General features: G+C 34.7%; 1 protein-coding gene across 3 annotated transcripts in view; it reads right to left on the reverse strand.

The window, feature by feature from the left end:
* IRSp53 (Insulin receptor substrate 53 kDa) overlaps nucleotides 1-17,447 on the reverse strand; it is a 196,488-nt gene that overhangs the window by 98,976 nt on the left and 80,065 nt on the right. For all 3 annotated transcript variants that reach the window (XM_089085933.1, XM_089085930.1, XM_089085934.1), the window contains 3 exons: nucleotides 14,475-14,540; nucleotides 9,969-10,151; nucleotides 2,946-3,053 (listed from right to left, as the gene is read on the reverse strand). In XM_089085933.1, coding sequence (XP_088942059.1) covers nucleotides 2,946-3,053; nucleotides 9,969-10,151; nucleotides 14,475-14,540 — 357 coding nt within the window. The remainder of the gene's footprint in view (nucleotides 1-2,945; nucleotides 3,054-9,968; nucleotides 10,152-14,474; nucleotides 14,541-17,447) is intronic.

Consider the following 17,447-nt stretch of genomic DNA (forward strand, 5'->3'; position numbering starts at 1 on the left):
GACGTCACATTGATGAGCACATTTCAAGAAAATAAATTACATCATATGTGGTTACAAGACATGCGACAACGAGGAGTAGAACGAATTAAAATTGAAAGTGAATAGCAATGACAAATGTAGTTAAAATATACGTGAAAACGAGAACAAAGAAATATGTGACTAGAAGATAAGCAACAGCAAGAATTACAAGCGATAGCGAGAAAGCGGGTACAGAACGTGTCAAAAATGAAGTGAAGAACAAATAATTGTGCTGTTAGAAGACAAGCTAAAGCGGAAATCAGAACGACTCACAAATAAAAGGGAAGAAGAAAGAATATTACGTTTGAAGAACAACACCATCACAACGTTTGACGCCAACAAAATTTGGTGCAAAAGCCATTACAAATGTACACAGATGCCTTAAACTACGCAGCAGTTGATTACACTTAAGACACTAAAACTGATAGACCTAGAGCTCCTTAATAAACTGTGATCCTAAGAAAAACGAGAGCATTAATTATTTTCGTGTAATTCAAGCTGATCAGAACTATAAATAATAAAAGAATGAGAAATTCTAATATCAATAGACTCATTAAGAGTTATTGGCTTCGAAAACTACCAGCCATACCGAGAAAGCGAGTATAATAATATGTCAAAAAAAGAAGTGAAGAACAAAGAATTGTGTTGTTAGAAGAAAGTGAAGAAGAAAGAAATGTTACGTTAGAAGAACAGCACCATCACAATCTTTGACATCAACAAAAAAAGGTGCGAAACCCGGTGTAAAACCTACAAAGATGCCATAAACTAAGCAACGTGGGTTAAAAGTCATTTGGACCCTTCAACGTTACATATTTTCTCTGGGGGCCCTCCATTTTCTCGAAGAAAGAGCAGCGAGCAAAGGTGATTCATTTGGAGGTTACTACTTACAACGACAATCAATATATACAAGCCTGCCACATGCTGAGTGCCTGGGCCCCGTCTTAAAATCAGCTACATTCTTTTTTTTCCCTAAAACCAATATATTGAAATATCTGGCCACAAGAACGATCTAAAAAGATTACAACTTTAAGGAAGAATTTGTATTTTTCCCAGGGTGGGTGTATCGAACTTATGGTGACGCCATGACATCAAAAAGAGGCTCATATTGTATCTCGTTAGCAGACAAGTGACAATGAGAATCAGTATATACAAGCAAGTCGCGTAGCCATGCCTGGGCCGCACCGTGTCTTAGAGGGTAGGTCTGTTGACCCTGGCTAAACACTTGGTGTACTCTGTTTACAAATTTCTTTTTTCAGTTTTATGATATACGTCATTTTACCAGAATTAAATTTATTAGTCATCCCCCATATTTAAGGTATATAATTTAATTTAAACACTTTGTTTTAATTAAACTGTATGCCTTAAATATGGGAAAAATGATCATCACAAAAAAATTCTTGCAATTATAATTGTAAGCAATCGAACTCCTTTAGAAAGATAGGCCATTATCACAACAACAGTTGGGACATGCGTCCGAGAATGCCATGGAAGAAAACTCTGTCTTTGCAATACTGTACATGATATCATGATCAGCAGCAAAACTCTCAGAAATCTTGAGTAACATATTAAGTACAGTAACATATGAGAGCAGAATATAAGATAGCCATGTCAGTTCTAGGTGTTTATCCCCCCTGGAAAATACCCCTTACCCCAGAAACAAACCCGGAAAATACACCCCGGACAATACCCCCTCCCCCCGTGGAAAATAAGGTTTCCAAATTTGAGAATTTTATTTGATTTTTTTTTTTAGTTTCGTTTAAAAGTGCTAAGGAACGGAAAAAAGAGGAATTTACACACCAAACGTATCTTAAAAACTTAGAAAAAAACCCAAATTCATTTTTCTTGAAAAGACTTCCATTTGAATTTTTGGAATTTTTGGCAGTAGCGGGCGCCAAATTAAAAAAATGGAGAAGAAAAAGATGTAGGTGGACAATCATAAAAATTAAGCTAAAAATATATGACACCAAAAAGTTTAACAAGGCTTAGCTTTACTTTGAAAGGATAGTTGGCTTTGGGAACCAACAGATTCTTCCTGTTTAAGTTTTTACGGACAAAAGCGTTGCCAAATTCTACGGGTCTATTTTTCTTACCTTCCAAGTGTAAAACTACCACAAATCACTATTAATAAATAAATGAAACCCCAAACTAAGCGAAATAACAATAGATGACATAGTCAAACTCACAACGAGCAAAGATTAAAAGGATTAGGGCTGACATGACACATGTCTTCTCAAGACCAGAACATAATTTGCACTTTACTAAAAATAAAATAACCGTGTATTTTCAGTTTAATATACATATTCTGATACTTATTCTGATACATGAAAGTGGCTGGGTTAAACGGCAGTTGAGGTATATAAAACCAAAATAAAAGTTTCAAATTCTACTGAATGTTTTTTTTTTTTTTTTACAAGCAAACTAATTTCTATTAGCATGTAAAAGAGATTCCAGATGAATTAGTCACAGATGTTGAAGCAGTTTTGACGAAATTTTATGCGTTGTTAGAATTCTGCTTACCTTTTTCTGCATGGAGACCAGAGTAGCCACCATTGAAGAATAAGGGAGTGTCCCACAAGGATGGAACAAACAATTATGTAAAGGTGAGAAACCACCTCATTCCAATTTGGTAAGCAGTTTGAAGATAAACAGTCAAAGCCTGCAGCTGAGCTTGGATTCAGCTTACGAATTTGAAGTAAAATGTCTGACGCGGAGAATTCCATCAAGTTACAAATAGCTTTAATTTTATTATGACCAATGCGGTACTTTGGAAGTAAATGACCATTAAGTTGGAATGCTAGTTACATAATGGTAAAAACCCTAACGCTGTTGTCTATGTTATTTCAAATTGATAAATCAACAACCGTCAGGAAACATAACAAAGATTGCACTAAAATAAAAATGCTCATAAGGATTTCCTTATAATATACCTTTCTAAGATGAGAGACCACGCTAAATCTCTCTTCCATATCCAACTCCTCTGTTGTTGACCTGGAAGATGATCGTCCAATTCCTCCGTAAAGACTTTGGTCCTCAACCTGCAATACATGAACCAAAACTGTTGAAAAGAGATCGTTTTGATTTGATTATTTCATGCTCAACTTTCCTCTTTTATTCGATGGTTAAACAGTTAAATGACAAGAAAAACTTGACACAGCAAAGAATTCATAAAAAATAACATTTGTTCACTTTCAGCGTTAGATGTAACATCATTTTATGGCTGCAAAGACATCCAGCTGTTCTAGAGGTAAGGCAACACTGTTTCTTATGCTATCACAGCATTCTGTCAAAATTTATACTGCAAACCAATTTATTCCGAGTCTCTTGGAAAGGGAATATACATCGGCAAAAAGTCATTTCGAAAAAGTCTACTTCGAAGTTTGATTCAACTTGATATTTACAGCGGCCAAGGATAGCGTTACTGTCATGTGTCTTAGAAGTCTTCATTCCAATTGGAACAAAAATTGGTTCTTTTTTAGAGCCTGGATGCATAAAGTGTCTTTCGATTTAATTCATCTTTTCCAAAACACTCCATGATAATTTCAAATTGGTATGTTTAGCTTTTTATGAGAAATTGCAAACACACCATTTTGACAAGCATTATGAACTTTAGTGTCTTTCGGTTTAGTTCAAAATCCCCCTTGACATTCCCTGCAAATTTCAACTTAAGACCCTTAGCCATTCCTGAGATATTGCAGATGCACCTTTTTTGATTTTGTTCAGCAACTTTCTCGCTATTCCTCGATAGTTTCAACGTAATACACTTAAAAGTTTAACTTAATATCCAGAGATATTGCAGATATACAATTGGAGAACCTGGATACGCATAGCGTGTTTTGATTCATATGAATATGCACTGGAGGTTTCAACTTAATACCCTTATCGGTTCCTGATGTTTTGCAGATGCATTGATTTCACCACTGGGATTCAGACACTGCCTTTTGCTTTAGTTCACGGTCCCGCCAGCATTCCCTGAAAGTTTCAACTAAATAACCTTAGTCATTCTTGAGATAATGCAGATACGCCTTTTTGACAAGCTGGATGCACATGTTATTTCTGATCTAGTTCAACATTCCCTAAGCATTCCCCGATAATTTCCAATTGATATCTTTATAATTTTCTGAGATACTGTAGATACGCCCTTTTGACAACCAGGATGCACATGGCATATAATAAAGTATTCCAATAATCCCCGTCAACATTATATACAAGTTTCCAGTTCTCTTAAGTGTTCCTGAGATATTGCAGTTAGGTACTTTTGGCTATCTTGATCCACATAGAGTCTTTTTGTTCAGTTCAACATCCCGCTCAACGTTCACTAAAGTGTCACCTTTATACCTTAAGCCATTCCTGAGATATGGCAGGTATGCTCTTTTGACAAGCTGGATGCACATAGTGTCCTTTGATTTAATTCAATCTGCCCTGAAGGTTTCCGCCCTTAGCTGTTCGTTTGATATTGCAAATATGCCATTTCGAAAATATAGATGGGTGTATTGCCTTTTGTTTTAGCTCAAAATCCCTTCAACATTCCCTGGAAGTTCAACTTAATACCCTTGGCCGTTCCTAAGATATTGCATATACACCTTTTTGATAACCTGGATGAATATAGTGTCATTTAACTTAGTTTTGCATTCCCCCCAACATGCTTTGAAAATTTCAATCTATTATCCTTATCAATTTCTTAGATATTGTAGATATATTCTTTCAACAAACTGTATGCCCTGACAACCACTCATGGAATACTGAAAACAAGCCCTTTTGACTATCTGAAAATGCACATAGTATATTTTGGTTAATTCAATATTCCCCCAATATGCCCATAAAGTTTCAACTTAGAGACTTCAGCTATTCTTGAGAGATTGCTGATACGCCCTTTTAACAATTAGGATTCACATAGTGTGTTTTGACGTAGTTCAACGTTCCCCCAACATTCCTTGAAGATCTAAACTTAATACCCTTAGCCGTTCCCAAGATTTCACAGATTTGTCCTTTACATAGTGCCTTTTGATTTAGTTTTATATCCCCTTTTGCATCCCCTGAAAATGTCAGCTGAATACTTTTAGCTATTCATGAGATATTGCAGATATGCTCTTTTGACATGGATGCACATAAACACAATCTCCTTTCATTTGGTTCGACGTGCCCTAAAAGTTTCCCATTAATTTCCCCCCGAGGATATCGTATTGAACAAATAGTCATAGAAAATCGGGAGTAGGCTCCTTCGAATGGAGATTAAAAATTATAGTGCTCTTTTTAAATAGCCAAAAAGATTGTGCTAAATCAAAGTGGTGTCTACTGCCATGTTATTGCATGAAACCAAAATTTCCCCCCTAAGAGGGACAAGATGGGATCGATTGAAAAACTAAGATAGCTATTCGATTTAAGATAGGAAAACTGTATATTGATATACGCTTATATACACTTAAGATATACACTAATAACAGTGTATGTGTCAGAGGTAGTAATACTGGGTGGTGGCGCATTCGTCCATAAAGAGGCACGTAGCCGATAAGAAATGAACGGTTAGTATATACGTTTATTTTGAATTTTTATGTAACTAGGTTAATTCCCATGGTGCTTGATCGAACTATGTACAGTGATGCATAATTACCCACCAGCCTATTATAGATGAACGTCAATGGCCCTTTGGATAGGGTAGGGGGGGGATGTGCTTTAGAAACCCCAAAAATTGTGCCTTTACGCCTGAATTTCCTAACTCCATGGGTTTTAGATAAATATAGACTGCGGTTTGGGGATAGAAATTAATTCATAATGCGCCTAAATTCCCGGGAAAAGTTTGGACTAGTGTTGGTTCTTGGTGGTGGTGGGGGGGGGGGTAGAGGTGCTTCTTTTTTTGTTGACAATATTTTCTATTTTTCATAAAATGTTACATTACATCCATATGCCTACCGACACAAGGCTGGAGAGGGATGGCTCAAGAGCACCACCAGGAAGTTTTTCTGGGGGGGGAGGGGTTGCTCAAGTACTACCAGGAGCTTTGTTTTCACCGAGATTTACTATTATTGTGTATTGCTTAATGTTTTAATGCTTCCCGGAAACCTTTCCCTTTACTGGGGACCCAGTAGGAATTCAGTTCTACGGAATCACCTTGAAAACCGTGGAAATGATTACCCTATAATTAAATTTTTATATTTCAAATCCCCCTTCTAATAGATATTTGAAGGAGTGCGTTTTTTCAAGGATGATTGTTATTCTCGAATCATAATTTGACGAACGTTACACTCGTATGTACCAACGGGGGCTGAAGAGTATAGGAGTTGCCCTCCTTTACATTTAAGAGATTATTGGATCAAATAGGTCGTAGTAAAATAGAGTCAGTCAAGAGCGACCGCCGTCGATAGAAACCAAAGCTATAAAAGAAGAAGAAAAAAATCTGATTAAAAAGCATACGACAACAAAACATATTAACATATTATGCATGCTGATTCTAAATATGCAAAATATTTTAACTTTAAAGTTGTTCATTGAACGCTATTAGAACATGGAGACTTGAATAATATTAGAAATAGGAGTTATCCGTATTACACATTATTCAGGGTAATCCTGGGTATGCTATTAAAGATCAAGAGAAATTAAATATATAAAAAAACACATTCTTTTAGGTGAAAGTAAAGAGCGACATTAAAAAGATTAGAACTTAATCCGTATATGGGAGTATACGGACCCCCCCCCACTCGTCTCCTTAAAGTTATACTTTTTGCCCTAATTCCTTACGAACGACAGCTCAATTACAAGGGCAATAAATAGGAATAAGAACTATTTTTAAAGCACTATAAAACTCTAGCATAAAGAGCAGAGATTGACGAAGAAACAGCCCTTATGTACAGAATAACTTCTGTTCGCTTTAGGTCTGAATATTGCTTTACAATTTCAGAGGAAAAATAAACTTGAAATTTTGACTTAACTCCGTCCAGATCAACTTTAATGCTACCGTAAAAGTCATAGCGCTGAAATTACTGGAAGTTATTATTATTTTCGTTTTTATTATCAGCAGACTCACCAAATTGATTCAAGAGCAAGGCCACAAGGGCCCATTGGTTCTGTACCTCAAAAACCTAATTAGTTGTGGGAGGAGGGGAAAAATATAGTATTCCCACTCTTAGCATATTTTTCCACCTGTCAGACATAACTTCCTCAACTATGTCCTCCAGCTTAGCATCGAGTATATTAAATACTTGTAACCAGTACCTTATTTATGGCCAGACTTTCTTCTATTAGACACCTTTTTATCTGTATGACCTTCTTGTAAATTTTTGGCAAACTGGGGAATCAGCTCTTTCTATTCAGGTGAGAAAATTCTGAAAACTCCCGGTATCTGTAATGACTTCAGTAACCCTTCGTATTTCAGGACTATTGAGTTGTAAAAGATATTTAGTCAGTGAGGGATAAAACTTAGAATCACTTGCTCTTTTTCTATGAGTCCTACCTTTTACTGGCAATTGGCTCCACCCTCTCATAGAGCCGTCTCCTTATTGCCACTTTCTAACAGCTTTGAGAGATGGGATGATGTCAGTGATGTCCCAACCTTGGTAGCCTCATCCGCCAAAATCTTGCCAGTAGCTCTAGAGAGTGTCCTGAGGCCCAAATCACTGTATTTCGATTTCTATTGAATGCTAGCCTATTTACTACTTCACAGGATACTCACTTGATTTGTTTTCCTTGCTCTTTATATTCTCAAGAACCTAGACTCGTGTTTTTTCGTCAGTTGAGACACATATATTATTACCTGCACTTTCTACTGATATCAATCTGTTAGGTACCTGGTCTGTTCCAAACATCTCAACCTGGAAGACAATAGCGAAACTCCATATGTGATAACTTATTGTTTCCTCATTTAAGTCATGGGTATTGAGGCATATTACTATTCTAGCTCCCAATTTGTTGTTTGCATATGAACCCTCTGTATATTAGATTATTTTGTTAGTTTGGTGAAGCAGTGCTCTATCCTGCTCGACTTCATTTCTGTCCTCTATGGCAATATGAAATAACCAGTCAGTTTTACCAATGGACCCTGTTATCCTTGGGTGTTTGCAGCTCCCAGCACCTGAGCAGCAGCACTTAAGTTTTCAAAGGAGCCCGTTCCTTTCATCCTTCAGGCAAAGCAACCAATATCCATATTGATGAAGCTCTGTTTTATTTCTCATGCTGTGGGAAGTATCATAATATTTGAACTCAAATGAATAGTCTAGGTCAAAGTAAATAAGATAAACATAAAGCTATAAGTTTGAATTTAATTTGCTGGATTTGTCATGCATTTGTTAACATTAGAATCTTGACTTAATTCTCAAATTTGTTTTAATCCCAACTGAATGCTCATACGGAAGTTAGAGAGTTCGAGTCGTCAAAGCGGTAAAGGAGTCGGAAAAATAATTCCTGATTAACTTCATGTAAAGTTTTTGCAATGGCCTGGATTTATTAGTTTACTCAATATTCTTATTCGATTTTGATTAGTTTTACCTTATTTTTTTAGTTGTGCTGTCTCTGATTACAGAATCACGGACATCTTGAATAGCCTGTTGATTTCTAATTAGAAACTCTGCTTATCAGTAGAGAAAGTAACAATTTCGTTGAGTACTGAAGCATGAACTTATGCCCAAAATTTTTCAGCATTGATTTTTCTTTCAAATATTACATACGTGAGAGAAAAATTATATATTGCATAGATATTGAGAACCCAACACATCACTGCTACAGTAAAATCTTATTATTCTAATTTTCACAGGATCAAATTATGACAGTATAGATGATCCGATAGATGTAGACCAGAAATGTACTTACGGGCTAGTGTTCCCCAGGGTGGGATTCACACACCCTTGGGGCTCAAAATTACACCTAGGAATGTGATTTTCCGAAATCACTTATTTTCTTCCAATATTTACGACGTAATCTTTCTTTTTCAGTTTTTAACCTTCCCTCCCCTCCCCAAACGAAATATGAGAAGCCCGAACAAACTTTGGCTTGTATTTTGTTTTAGTTGGTTTTTAGATCAGTTGCAACGCTTTGTTTTTAAAGTTATAACCAGAGCAAACCAGGCTAATGAAAAGCAGAGTTGGAGTTAAAACGGTTCAGCGACAAAGGACAGATATACAGAAAAAACTTTTTAATGGAGTCAAATACTCCTTTTACACATATAATAAACGAAAATATGCGAAATAATAGTTAGCTGAGAATATATAGCAATATAAAATTCAAATATTGGGGCATAAGAGGGGACGGGTATAGCCTCCAAGTCCTTGGTTGTTTTATTGCAAGTAAGCAAAGTAGGGCCTTCAAAAACTCCCCCCTCCCGATTGTATTTTATATTTTTTTCTAATATCCATATAATTTGTTGCGTTCACACATTTTTAACAAAGTTGCTACATCCCTTTAAGTGTTTACATTCTCCTCAAAGCTCAAATAGTTGGTAATCCCTATTCGATTTCTGCTATTTGAGCTTGAGATGGCCTAAAATATGCAAAATAAGCCGACAATACTTTCAAGGATGTAATCTTTCTTCTGTTATTTTTGTAGGGGAAAGTCGGACTGAAAAGCTAAGTCTGGTCTTTTCTTTCCAATTCTATTTAGAGACAATAAAGTCGAATGGCGGAAATATTCAATTTTCTGTAAGAAATTAGCCTTATTAACGCAGTAAACTGTGTTTCTAGCAATTGAGAACAAATATGTTTCTGGTAAGTTAACGCCGACCTGCTTGTCAACTCATCCTAATAAGCGTTTCAACTTTATTGAAGTAAATTTACTTAGAAGTTACCCACTTGGCTATTTATCATTCATTTCAAGAAAATTACCTTCCTGCGAAGTCTTTGGAAGATTCCTGTGAACGATGCTTAGCCGCTCTATTTCAGTCAATACCAATCGTTTTGTTGCAAAACAATGAATTAACTTATCAGACAAAATGTTTAATTTTTAAAGTAGCTTGCTTGATTAATTACTACCTTTGTTCCATTTATCATGGTCTTTTCTGGAAAAGTATCACGTGAATTAGCAGACTCCAGCCAAGCACCAAGATCTCTATCATAAAGAGCAGATGCCCTGGAATGCATTGACAGCCAGTGTCGAGCTAGAGAGCACTGTCGCTCCAGAATAAAACCATATCGTCTTGTTTCCTGATACATTGCCTGAAAGAGTAAACTTTTGGATACCATGTATCAAGTTAACACTTGGGTGAAATAAACTATTTTCAAATGCACGTGTGACTAGATTCCTATACCTAGGCGCGTGCTATCCCAATGTTTCCTCTTTAGGGTCCCCCCATAAAATAGGGCTTTTTGAGGTCTTTTAGAGGTGATACTTTTCAGTTAGGGTTTGGGATTTTAAGAATTGTTCTGGATTTCTTAGGGATTTCTAGGATTTTTTTTTTTTTAATTCGTTAAGATTTTCCCCTCGCAGTTCATTATTCAGTCCTTGCTTTGACGTTGTTCTCTGCACAAGGTTGAGTGAAAAGCAATCGCGTCCTTACTATTCTTAAACGTAATGAATTTGTATGCAGCGATTTCTTAACTAATTATCCACCTTGCTTAATGGTGTGCAACAGAACAGGTCATCTGAACTTTGACTGACAAGAGCAAGAGATTGATCAGTTTGAATTTTGACATTTAGATACATAGTATTCAACATATTGCTATTTTGGACTGGAGTTTCAGTTAAGTACGTATATTGGTTTCTCCTTTGTTGTGTTCAGGGGTACTAATTCACTAGAATATAGGGGGAGGGAGAAGAGTTTTTAGATTTCTGAATGAGCATACAAAAAATGTATTTCGATGGTGAACGTGAAACAGCTGGCTAGTCTCTTAACCACCGTACGATGGTAACCAAAAAATCGTTTTCTTGCCAGCTATTCGAACATTGCGTGATAATAAAATGAGTCTGCAGATGAGGATTATTAACGTTCACATATTTACCTCATTATAAAAATATTAAGGTTTATTGGAATTTTTTATATTTAAGTTTAGAATTGGCACTCTTACTGATTTGTTTGTGATCCTCTCACTTGAGGATCTTGGAAGAGAATATATAAAAGTAAGGAAACCGAAAACCGTAACGAGAAGATCTTTATTTCCTATGTGTCATATTGGGCCTGAAATATGGAATTACCATTCAGGGGATAGAAATTAATGTAGGAGGTGAAGGAGTTTCGTGTCTCTTCTAAATGTTAATATGTATATAATAACTTAGAGTGAGAAGAGACGAATATTTGAATTTCTGATGTGTGCGACGCTGAATGTTCAGGTGTGTTTGAGAGCGAAAATTATAAGGTGTTTTCTTTTTAGAAAGAAGATTTTTTTTTAGCAGTTTCATGGTGTTTGAGCTTTGAACTATTTAATTGTCTGGTAGATTCGGGCTCATTTTAGAGTTTGAGATGAGGGAAAGGAAGGACAAGAAGAAACATTTTTTTGCTGATTTGTGTTTGTTTTGGAAGGAATAATTAGAATTATTGTGAAATGGGATGTTGGTTAGTTACAGTTATGTTACCGACTCTTATTAAAGATTTTGTTCGAAAAATGATAAATGAATTGATGTTTAATTTGTCTGTCGATTTTTGAGCTAAAAAAAGGAGCTCATGAAGGGTTTGAAATTATGAGTGATGAAGCTTATTGATGCAAAGGACTTTGTCAACCGATGATATATGTGACTTTTCTTCCTCATAGAACGAGACCCTACATCGTGAGTTATGCAAATGAAAATATTTACTGTCAGTAAAAACAAGAATAAGCAAATACATTTTATTTTTTTTGTGACCTAAAGAGGACTTTTGACACGATAAATCCACTTACATTGACTAAATGTAGATGGTTAGGTTTCTTAAAATCTCACTTAAATGACTGAAAAACTTAAATGTATGTAAATATATCAAGTCCTGGTTTTCTCAATGATATCGGCGTCAACATTTCAACAAGGATCAGTACTAGGAGCCTTTTTTTTCGTTATTTGCATAAACGACCTACCAAGATGCTTACCTCGTAATACCACCTTAGCATTTGTGCTTGCAGATAATACTGAAGTTACTGTAAAATTTAAAACTTTGTCCTTGCTGTTAGAAAATCTGATAACTGATCAAACCCCTGAATAGAACAGTAAGGAGTGAAATCAGTCAATAATTTTTTAAGTCACTCTTAGCACCTTTACATAGTGGCATGGTTTCTACATTTTTTTTAAACAATCAGGAAAACACCCTACTTAAGAGACTAGCTGAACAGAAACAATGGAATAAACTGACTCAAAAGGATGAACTGTCGTAAAATCAGATCAAACCACGGTATTTTTTATATTCATATTGTTTCACTCACCTTGTCAATATTTGTTGACATGGAATAAACTAAGTGACCACTTAATTCAGGGAGGAAATCTTTAAGAATTCCATCACACTGCCATTCCTTGAATTTTGATTTTACCCTACTTTGAATTTTATTAAAATGCTCACTTAATTCTTCCGATCCGGCTCGTCAAAATACTCTGGCAAAACTTTAGTTTCGTCAGGTTTAGTCACAGACAGGACTGTCCATCCTGTTTTTCGAGGTTTATCATAAACTTCGGGGATTTTTTTTTTCATAATAATTTCTTTTGGCTTCCCTACATAGAGTAACCAAATTATTATCGAATTTTAAGTATGGCTATTTTTTCTATGCTTCCAGTTCTAACCCTTTTTTCATAAACGGATAGTCTTGAATGCATTTTATTTTAGTCGTTTCTCAGTTATCCACGACTTAATTGGTCTTGGATATCTTGAGAGGTCGCTCTCTCTCAAATATCATGTACAATGGGTGGCGCGTTTTGTGCAGTGCTAAGCGGTTTGGGGAGTGAGCCAAGAATTTTGAATACTATGTCAAGCGTTTTGGACAGTGTGCCAAGCAGGGGGAGGAGGGAATGTGTCAAGCGTGGCAGTGCTGTTCGGCAAACGTTGCGTTCTGAGATGTACAGCTGGTAGAGGGAAGTCAGCTCCCTTTCAGGATACCTTGTTTATTTTTTAATTAGAACAAGTTTTAAAAGTATTTCAGTTATTCTATCATTAAATAAAGCAAACGTCTCATTTGTGGATGCGTTTTTTCCCTCTATTCAATATCAAGTTCCGGATTAATTTTTGAAGCACTTTATTGTCAGATACTACTATTGTTCAATCTTTGACTTACTACCATAATCGACCCTCATCTCGTTTTTGTATTTGAACTTATATCATCATGCAAAGAAGGTCTAAAACATCATTAATTATAGCTTCCGAAGCATTAACCAATATTCAAAAACATATTACCAATAACAGAAGTGCTTGAATCTCAAACTCTCGAAGCAGTCATCACTCGTCTAAAACCGCAAATTAGCATGTTGTCAAGAAATTGCATTGACAGACGCACATAAAGTTTTGGCAATGATTTGATTCCTAAAGTGCATTTCTTTCCCAGATATCATAAATTGTACACTTTATAACTGACCAAATCGAGCAATCTGGCAACTCCTAACACGTCTACCTCGTATGCCAAGACATGTGCAAAATAAAAATCTCGCAATGAAACTTATTACAAACATATGATACCCACTGTGTGAAGAAAAAACCTCCTCCCTCAATCCCCTTTTTCTTAGCTAAAGTTTAACTTTTCATATCAATGCTTCAAGAATAAATGCTCTTATTCAAGAGTAATGTTATAAAAAAGAAAAATTCTTTTTTAAATCACAATGGTTTGAGACTGAAAAGTGTCATTTAGTTTGACTTTACACAGTAAACTTTCAGTTCAAATGTTTTAAAACGGAATCGGTACATACAAAAATTTAGCTAACAGACCTTGGACATTTAAAAGTTAAACTAAATATTTTAATTTGGACATTTTAAAATGCTTTCAGGCAATCACTAGTCATACTTGAACATCAGGGTTGGGGGGGGGGGTAGAAGAGAGGGGGTGGGAAGTTCAGAAACCTTATTAGCAATCATTCAAAAGTGATAGAACAGTGAATTGTCTTAATATAGCTAGTTTATATTAATAAAGAAAAAGCAAAAGCAAAATTTTAATTTTGAAGATCATGTGATTAAAATTCCGTTTATCTGTATGCTTATAAGAATCTTTGACTACCCGCACACTAATTGGAACATCGTTTTACAAACCTTTCAGTTAATTTAACTGAAAGGTTTTTTTTTCAAGCCTGTTCCTAAACCTTTCAGTTTAGGAACAGGCTTGAAAAATTAATGAGACTTAGTCTGAATGATTGTAAATTTTCGCTACGAAGTCACAAGTTCGGATAAAATTCTTATTAAGTTTTGGAGAATGAAGTGTATATAATATTTGACTAGATTTTGTTTAAGGAAAATTTTTTTTTTCAAAACCATATAACCCAACATCCAAATTCTATATATAAATACCTCGTTATTCTCCCAAAATAATTTTGTTTAATGTTATAAAACCATACTATTCTGCTTGGAAAGTTTCTAAAATGTAAAACATTCTTGCTTTACTTACGGTCTTCTTGCTTTGTTCACAAAAGCCCTCAAGTCTTTCTTTCTCCTCCTCAAGTCTTTGAAGCTCCTGAAAAAAATACACATTTGTTTGTACATGTCAAATCAAAGTAAAATGGGAAAATAAATCTTCTTATCCTTCCTTCATGAAAAGTATTACCTCAAGGGTCCTAAAGAGAATGAAAATTATTCATGTCTTTCAGGATTTTTTTTTCTTGTCTGTCTTTAGTTTGAAGAAAAATATAGGCTATGAAAAAAAAAACTAGGACGTAGAGACTTGGAAAGTAATTATTATTTTGGATAGTATTTTTTCTTATGCAGAAAATACCTTTTCTTAGAAAATACTATGATGCAGAAATAAAGCAGAATGAAAGCTGTACTAAGGATAAAAGACATGTCTTAGTTTGAATGTTCTGTTGTAGCTGCTTTTTTTCATCTTGGTAATTTCAAAGAGTCCATCTATTTTCGAGGGGCTGTGCTATGGAGTTCATTAAATGGGGACATGAGTTGTGTTGTAAGTCTTGGCAAAGACTTACAACGCATCTTCGCAAAGATTTTTCAATAGAGTAGGCTAAGTCTGTTGAAAAATGGAATATTTTTAAAATCTGATTTTAATAGTAAATTCATACGACATAAAATTGATAAAAAAAAATTTAATTATCAATATTAGTATTTTCATTTTGATTAATGTGTGTTAAGGAAGGAGTTGAGGGTTGAGCATTAAGTAAGTGGTAGCAGGGTACATGATTTTGCAGTTATTTTTTGTTTTGTTTTTCTAAACCTCTTCTGAGGTTATTTTAAATTATTTTTATTTTGTGGATTTGTTTGATTTGGTGAAGTAAAGATTTTTGTTAATAATTGATATTGGATAAATTGAATTCAAAATTAAATTAACAACCTATCCAATATAAAAGATTATAAGAATAGGAAATCTGAAAAATAAACAAATAGTACCAAGAAATACAAAAAACAAGAAACAGGCAAAGTCCACTAAATTGGAGGCACATAAAAAATCTGAAAGAGAAGAAAAGGGGAGAAAAAATTATTTCTAATAAAAAATTATAATATGCAATCTTTTTGTTTCATTCAAATATACTAAATCTGCATGCCGAGTGTCCTTAATTTACCAGAAATCTAATATTAAATGCATTAGGATCCAAAACTTTTGTAATTTGATCAGCAGCCCAATTCTTTCGTTTTTTGAATGAAAACGGTTCTAAGTGATTCTAAACAAAAATTTGTTTAATTTACAATGTCCAGTGACGATTTATGTTAGTTTATGATTAGGGGTTTTTGCTATTTGAAGAAGATCAGTATGATCAACAAAAAACTAAAGGTCCATGACTTAATATTTTGTGAGAATAACTCATACCTCTTCATATATATGTTTTTGTGCTGAATTTTATTGATTTTTTTTAGATTGTTTGGAGCAAAAAAGAAATTACCGAATATATAATTTGCTTGGGAATCGATATGATATGTTCATTCATTTAATTTACGATAACTTAAATTTTCTAAGGGTGGCCAGTAATTAGGCCTTCCTTTCATTAGATGTCTGATGAGAGCTATCTCCTTGGCTCTAAAATCGATAGGAAGGCAGCCTGCTAAAACCGTTACTGTCTCATTTTTTGCAGATGGAAAAGCTTTAGTAACTAAAAACATTGGTATTTGTTGGACAGATTCAAACTTTTTTTTTATAACCTTATTTTTATTCAGAATTGATAAAATGGTGGATGCAGTAGCAGATTTGTACAAATTTCTCACGGTAAATGTTTCGACACAGTAAAAGTTTTGTTCCCAGGTTCCTTTCAATTCATTTTCAACACTGTCATTCCAAGGTAATTTTCTATCCAAAGTCCAGTCCAAGTATCTTAGTTACTTGTTTCTTCGTAAAGAGGATAGCTTCTCATTTATTTTCCGTCAAAGTTTAATTTATTATCTTCTGCCCATTTTCATAATAGTTTCAATACTATTTGGCAGTATAATCCAGGTTTTTCATATCTTCAGTAGATACTATCACACATGTATCATCAGCACACGCTTATCTTGAATAGTATATCAGTAATTCTGATCGAAGCCAATCATCCACATTAATATACCATACACAAACGGGAGAGTATTAGTGTTGTAACTGGTAAAATCGGTCACGGTAAAATTCGGTACTTTACCGTAATTTTACGGATCCCCGTAAAACTGTTATTTTACCTATTTCATGTAATTTACCCTTTTAACGTAATTTACGTATTTTACCGACATTTTAAGTATTTTGACGGTGTCTTACATATTTTACGATGGCTTGCAATTTTCAGAGCAAAACAAGCCCAAAGAGGCTGGCAGTAACAGAATTTCGATATGATTGTGTTTTGTGTATAGCTGTATTGCCCAGTTTATAAGGTCGTCTGTCTGACTTCAGTCTCTTGTTATCAGAACGATAAAGTGCATTATAGTACAGGTAATTATAATTTTAAAATGGTGAAATATTAGCTGAATTGAGATTATATTAGTTCTGTGAGCTGTTGAAGGCAGAATGAGCTACAAGCAGAATTGACATCTGACAAACAAGAAAAAATAAGAAAATAAAATCGCCGAGAAAAACGAGGGTAATGTCAGCCAATGAACAAAAAAGAAGCAAAAATGACAGAAGCAGATATTCCATCAGAGATTTCCGCCCAGCCGTCTTCAGTACTCAAAAAAAGAAGAAAGAAAACTAACCTTTTGAAGTAACTCTTAACAGAGCAGAAGAAAAAATGAATCGATCAAACCAAGCCATTATAAAAAAAAAGACAATTCACCAATTAGATTGGGCAAGAATTCTCTGCATAGAGATTGACTTAGCTTGTCTATTGACCTAATTTTCATTAAAATATGATCTTAATTTAAACTAAAGAAAAAATTTTATTTGAATCCTGTTATTTGAATTGTAAACTGCGTTTATAGGCATATCTCCAGCATCTCTATTTCAAGCATGATCTCTATT

The sequence above is a fragment of the Artemia sp. Qi Xiang Cuo genome, chromosome 1 (genome assembly GCF_049724085.1).
Source record: "Artemia sp. Qi Xiang Cuo chromosome 1, ASM4972408v1, whole genome shotgun sequence".
In the NCBI taxonomy this organism is placed as follows: domain Eukaryota; kingdom Metazoa; phylum Arthropoda; class Branchiopoda; order Anostraca; family Artemiidae; genus Artemia; species Artemia sp. Qi Xiang Cuo.